Raw genomic sequence first — 6,702 nt, forward strand, 5'->3', positions numbered from 1 at the left:
TTTTTTTTTTTTTTTTTTTTTTCTTTTTTTTTGAGATAGAGTCTTGCTTTGTCGCCCAGTTTGGAGTACAGTGGTATGATCTCGGCTCACTGCAACCTCCATCTCGTGGGTTCAAGCAATTCTCCTGCCTCTGCCTCCCAAGTAGTTGGAATTACAGGAGTGTGACACCACGCCCAGCTAATTTTTGTATTTTCAGTAGAGACAGGGTTTCACCATGTTGGCCAAGCTAGTCTCAAACTCCTGACCTCAGGTGATCCGCCTGCCTCGGCCTCCCAAAGTGCTGGGATTACAGGCTTAAGCCATTGTGCCTGGCCTGATCTTTTCTCTTTTTAGAGACGCATACAGTCCTAAGCACCTATTTCCTAGACATACACACACATACAAACATATGGTGTAAAGAACCTGTGTGATTTATGTATTATCCTTAACGGCAAACTACAGCTTATCCAGACCAAATTAATATATCAGAAAGGGTGTAAAATAAAGATGCCAGAAGAGAGTAGGAAGAAATGTCAACAAAAATGCCACCAGAAGAGAAAGAAGGCTCCCACATACCAGTTAAGCAGTAGATCAAGTGTGGGTCAGGGATTCTGTTCATCTGACAACAAGAGCCCACTGCCCTGGTGGTGTTTCTGGGGCTTTCTTCCTCAGGACTTAGGCCAGTTTTTCTCTGCATCTTTGTTTTTTTCTCGAGACGGAGTCTCACTGTCACCAGGCTGGAGTGAAGTGGTGTGATCTCGGCTCACTGCAACCTCCACCTCCTGGGTTCAAGCAATTCTCCTGTCTCAGCCTCCTGAGTAGCTGGGACTACAGGCGTGTACAACCATACCCAGCTAATTTTTGTATTTTTAGTAGAGACGGGGTTTCACCAGGTTGGCCAGGATGGTCTTGATTTCTTGGCCTCATGATCCACCCACCAATCCCTCCCTAAGTGCTGGGATTACAGGTGTGAGCCACCGCGCCCGGCCTCTCGGCATCATTTTTAGAGTGCTCTTAGATTAACAAATTATTAGACACCCCTCTACAGCTCAGTTTCTATTCAACATTAGTCATGTTGTAGACATAATTAAAATATATCTTCCAACAAGCATGAATTTCCTTTTTTTTTGGTCTCTCCATTATGGGTATTTTGGAAGAAGCCTTTCTTCTGTAAACTGTACCTTTTGAACTACCTAGGCTCTATTATAAGAACAAAACTACAAGGATAGAAAGGCTAAGTTTTTTCCTTTTCTGATCTACTAAAAAAAGTCTCTCATAGGTCCCTCTTTGTGTTTGTCATCACCTGTAGAGTCCAAGAAATCGGAGTGTCTGCATGAGTTCAGCGTAAGTGTGGTGATTTGGATACCAGTCATAAGTCTCCTTCTTCTTGGCCAAGGGCAGTTCACTAAACAGTTTCACCACTTTCATAGACTTGGAATCAGTAGGCCTGACGACTTCACCAAATAGCCGGGCACTGAGACGAGACATGCGCAAGGCATATTCTGAAAGGGAGGACATTTCTTGAGTGGCAAGGAGTTAGAGTTCCTATAGAAAATGAGAAGAAAGATAAACAGGTTAGGGTAAGAAATCCCAAGATTAGCTAATGAATACTTTAGAAAATGCAAACACAGCAAGTCGCTCATGGATCCGTGCAGTGTTGGCAGGACATGCCTAGGAGTGGAGAAGTATCCACAGGCCAAATGGCTATTTCCTTTTCATGCTTTACAGCTGCGATTTTTACATTTTGTGTTTACATGCTATTACTTCCTTACTGTATTGCCTCCTTTACAACCAACTATTTTGTGATTCACCAGGTTATTTACTGACAGTCAGTTTACCTATTTGTAGGCTGGGGATGAAGAAGACAGGGAAACAAGTTATCCTAGTCCAGCATTATTATACCTTCAGAAAACACCCACCTAAGCAATCTGCAGCATTAATATGCTGACTGCTTGCCATCAAAAGGTGTAATCATGGCAGAGACATAATTATGCTGTTGTTTTTATTATCAGTCCTTTGAACACTGTTCTCCTCAAGGGCTCCAGAAGGCTCTGAGAGCTGCTAATGAGTTATGAGGTCATTTGGCTTCTAGGTTACTGAACTGAATTTTGCCTAGAGACTGAGAGCCATTTGGGAAAAAAAACAGACAGTAGCCCTATAGAAATAAATCCAATAGCTCAAAAGATTCATTTTCTTACTAAATAGAAGGCACGTATGAATTGTGAGGTTACTTGCTGTATCTTCCATCTTATATATTGTTTTAATGCAAACTAGCTAAGTTCTTTTCTTTTTTTTTTTTTTTTTTTTGAAACGGAGTCTCGCTCTGTCACTCAGGCTGGAGTGCAGTGGCCGGACCTCAGCTCACTGCAAGCTCCGCCTCCTGGGTTTACGCCATTCTCCTGCCTCAGCCTCCGAAGTAGCTGGGACGACAGGCGCCCGCCAGCTCGCCCGGCTAGTTTTTTGTATTTTAGTAGAGACGGGGTTTCACCATGTTAGCCAGGATGGTCTCGATCTCCTGACCTCGTGATCCACCCGTCTCGGCCTCCCAAAGTGCTGGGATTACAGGCTTGAGCCACCGCGCCCGGCCAAACTAGCTAAGTTCTTATCAGCCGAAAACAGTAGCTTTTTCTTCAGAGGCACACAACACTGAAATAGGTCTAAGAATGATATCCATGATATGAACAAATTACAGCTAATAGACATAAAAAACTACACAGGGGATACATAAAAATCAAGAAAGCTGCTAGTGGAATAACTATCTCAACTCAGTTTAGACCAGGCGTCGGGGTTATTGTTGGCAGAATATGCCAATTTATGAGAAATTTTAGTAGTGAGATGAGAATCGTTGCTGGCTCAGAGACTATCCTGGGAAACAGTTCAGCTGAGATGAAAAGGTGCTGATATTCAAGCAGGAAAAAGGCATAAACCTTGAAAAACCAATGGGAGAAATGTACCAAAAAACCCTCCTACATAAGAATGGTGCCAAGTGAATTTCAAAATAGTTCTTGCAAGACAACACACCGTGTTTAAATTAAGGAAGTTTCAATGCCTATTTCAAGATCCATTAACAGAGGAGGCTGGCCATGGTAGCTCATGCCTATAATCCCATACTTTGAGAGGCTGAGATGGGACGATTACTTGAGGCCAGGATTTCAAGATCAGCCGAGGCAACATGGCAAAACCTTGTTTTTACAGAAAAAAAAAAAGAAAAGAAAATAAGAAAATCAGTCTGGTATGGTAGTGCACACCGGTAGTTCCAGCTACTTGTGGAGTGTGAGGAGGGGCATTGCTTGAGCACAGGAGTTTGAGGTTACACTGAGTTATGATTGCACCACTGTATTCTAGCCTGAGTGACAGAGCAAGATGAGGCGTCAAAAAAAAAAAAAAAAAAAAAAAAAAAAAGGGCAGAGGCTGATCTCAAACCAACTGTCAACCTCAAAACCATTCAGAACACCCACCAAGCAATCTTCGGTCAATAGTGCCACCTGAAGGCTGGCAATGGTAGAACTGTCAGATCCAACATCCACCCCTCTCTTCCCACCATCTGCAGCCTGTTCTTCCTTTTCCATTCAGCATTCTCAGTTTCCTGATTCACTTCTTTCCCAACTCTGGTTGGGGGTGGGATTGTTAGGACTAGGGTTACAGTCTCAAGGTGAAAAACAGTCATTTAACAGTTTAATGTATAAACAAACCAGTGCCATTAACCTCTAAAAGCCTTGCAAATGTCCAGAAGTCACCTAGTTTCTTTGCATGCTTTTTCTCTTCCTTTGCCCTTTAAAATTATCTTTTTCCAAACATTAGATTAAAAAACAACAGTTTCTTCATCAACTTTGTTTTGTTTTGCTTAATTACCATTGTGTCATCGGAATAGATTTTTGCTGTAATTGCAGAGTTTTTCCACAGTATCTGTAAGCTGGTCTGGGAACTACCAGTTTGTTACAGTGTTTTCAGGACTCTGTTCTGAACTCCAAGTCCCTTTGTTTGTAAATGAAGAGGCAACAGGGATTCCCGAGGCCTGGGTTTGACTACTGGCTCTGTCCCTTAATCCTTGGGTTATTGTGAACCGTTACTCATCCTCTCTAAACCTGAGTTTCCTTTTCTGAAAACAAAGCTTGCAGGACTAGTGCGAAAATGAGTAACAGTGGCACTCGGTAGAAATGGTAATTCACAAAAAAAAACTGAGCCCAGAACTGTAAGTTTGGTTTTCATACGTTTTACACAGACACATTTATTTATTCCTTGTTCTTAATCATGTTTAAAAAAAAGGAGAGACAGACAGATACATATTCCATACAGTAAAAACTTCGTGCCTCCCTGGAATGATGACCTCACTTACAAAGACTGACAGAGAAACATAGGGAGAGAACCAGCACCTTGGTAACTTGCCAAGGTAGCCAGGAGGAGGAAGGGACTCAGTACGACAGTAGTCACTGAAGCCATCACAGGATGCTGCTGTTATCTCCATGCCCATTTTGGAATGTGGCAAATTACTGGGATACATAACTTGTACATAAAAAGGTCACATCAGAATCGGTTGGAACATGGTTATAGCATAAAATCTAAGTCCTAAAATTTTATGACAGAGAAAGGGAATAAGCCTCTTCAAACCTAAATCCCTTACTAGAAACAAAGGCCCAGGCTTGCTAAACAGGAGGAAACGGAAAGTGGTTTTAACAATTACCAATGACACTGCTTTGTTGTTTCCTTCCACAGTGCACAGACGCATGTCTCTCACGAAGAATGACAGGGGAGCTTTTCTTACAATGTGCATGTCAATGACATCTTCATTCACATGAAACCATTCTCAGGGAGTACAAAACAAGTCACTTTAAGTGTTACTTTCCTTAAAATGTGAACTAAAGAAACCTGTACTATCATGAAATAAGTGAACTGGAACTGAAAATGCTAAGCAAAAACAAATTCTCAAATGTGCTGAGCAAAACAAATTAAGCTCACATGAGAAGAAAATTCCCATATTTTTACTTTGGCATAAAAGGGCAAACTTCTTTCATCTTTTTGATAGGTCTGATGCATTTAAAAGATTATTTCAATAAGTGGCTTTGTATTAGGTTTGCCTTTTCTCTTTGAAAGGTAAAGATGAAGTGCAAGAGTTCTTAACCTGGATGTGCTTCAGCGTTCTGAAAACAGTGGAAGTGTAAATCTGTATGCTGATATGTGTATGTATGTGTGTCTGTAAATCATTCTGGGAGAGAGCTTTCTCCAGTTTCCCAGAAACCATTGGTTAGCAGAACGCACCAGCTGCAGAATAAAAAAGCTGGTTGGAATCTCGCCTCTGCCTTTTAATGGTCACGTCGTTTTTTAAATGGTGCTTATTCTCTGCCAGGTTCTCATCGACCACACGAGGACAGTCATACTACCTGCGATGTGAAACTAACATGCAAAATTCACGGCACAGTGCCTACCCTAATAACCATCAGGATCCAAGGAACTCACAGTGTACACACGTTGTCATATAAACAATCTAAACATAAAAACAATCTCAACAGAATGCTTAAAAAAAAAAAAAGCCCGGTACCGATTATTTTACGGAGTCACAGAGGCATCAACGGCACTGAAGGTATTAGCTGCATTCAGTTCAGCAAGAACAATCTTCAACTCCCTCCACCTGACTCGATCATGCCTGACTGATGGGAACTGTAGTAGTGTCAAATTAACCGACGTTTGACTCGGGAGCGCATTTCACAAACATTTTTCTTAAATATCACCTTACCGTATTTTTCTTACGGTGGTTACAAAATTAATCTGCAGCCCACCACCCAAAGCTACGGTGCAGAAGGCCGTGTGGTAAGCAGAGAAACTGAGCCTTCTACTGTTAACCCATCTGGAAGAGAGTAACTGCGCCTGAGAGGAAATTACAGCAGCGGAAACGCGGGTATCCTACATTTAAGAAATCCCCCAACTGACGCAGGAAAAGGCCGAGTTATTTGTGTGATGCACGTGAACCGCCCGAACTGATCACTAATGAAATGGATTCGCCCTATTCCTGGCGACTCTACAAGGTTGGAGACCCCCGTAGACCTCTACAGTCATCTCCCCTCGCTGCAGACCCCCAAAGATCATTGACAGCCTTACCTGGACCTGACCTTCCTCACCCACACGCCCTCGTCCCGGAAGGCCCGCCCCCTACCCGGCTCCGAACTCGCGCAGGGGAGCAGTAGAGAAACAGAAGCTTGGCGGCTAGAGCGGAGGCCTAGTGGACCCGGACTTACTGGCTCCCCCTCCTGAGGCCTCCGAGGTGTACCTGGCGCCTGCGCAGTGAAGCTAGCGCCGCCGCCTGTGCGGAGGACCCGCTGGGGAGAGTTAGAGAGGTCTGGCTGTCTGGAAGGGCTTGCAGGGTTCGGTAGTATATTTTGTTGGGAATGGCTACAGACCTGCCCCCAAAAGCTCTGAAGCAATGGCGATGCGTGTGCTGTATGGTCTTTCTGACCGACTTTCGGCGCTGTCCCCCTCCCCTTCCATCTATCTGCTTATCCTCTAATAGTTAATTAGGATCACCAGCTGCAAGCCTTCCTTGCTACCCCTATGCTGGGTTAGGGGCACTTTCCCCCATTGACTCAGGAGCTTCTTCGGGGAGTAGGGATGGAACGTTTGTCTCCTCGGTAGTTATCTAGACCTCGCTGGGCAGATAGTAGAAAACACTGTGAGTATTTCACTCCAAACTAAATCTGTTTTCTTTCTTTCTTTCTTTTTTTTTTTTTTTTT

At 43.4% G+C, this 6,702-nt stretch overlaps 1 protein-coding gene across 4 annotated transcripts in view; it reads right to left on the reverse strand.

Annotated features, from left to right (window-relative positions):
- The window catches only part of MRPS33 (mitochondrial ribosomal protein S33), a 9,534-nt gene extending 3,370 nt beyond the window's left edge, over window positions 1–6,164 (reverse strand). Inside the window, exons 1-2 of one of the 4 annotated variants that reach the window (XM_017891082.1) lie at window positions 6,073–6,164; window positions 1,283–1,524 (exon numbers count right to left, since the gene is read on the reverse strand). In XM_017891082.1, the coding sequence (XP_017746571.1) occupies window positions 1,283–1,497 (215 nt within the window). In that variant the 5' untranslated portion in view covers window positions 1,498–1,524; window positions 6,073–6,164. Of the gene's footprint in view, window positions 1–1,282; window positions 1,525–5,515; window positions 5,656–5,710; window positions 5,836–6,072 lie in introns of those variants that run through there. The other 3 variants (XM_017891085.1, XM_017891083.1, XM_017891084.1) reach the window with 3 other exon arrangements.
- Between the last annotated feature and the right edge of the window lie 538 nt (window positions 6,165–6,702).

The sequence above is a fragment of the Rhinopithecus bieti genome, unplaced genomic scaffold (assembly GCF_001698545.2).
Source record: "Rhinopithecus bieti isolate Rb0 unplaced genomic scaffold, ASM169854v2 scaffold_20175, whole genome shotgun sequence".
Lineage (NCBI taxonomy): Eukaryota > Metazoa > Chordata > Mammalia > Primates > Cercopithecidae > Rhinopithecus > Rhinopithecus bieti.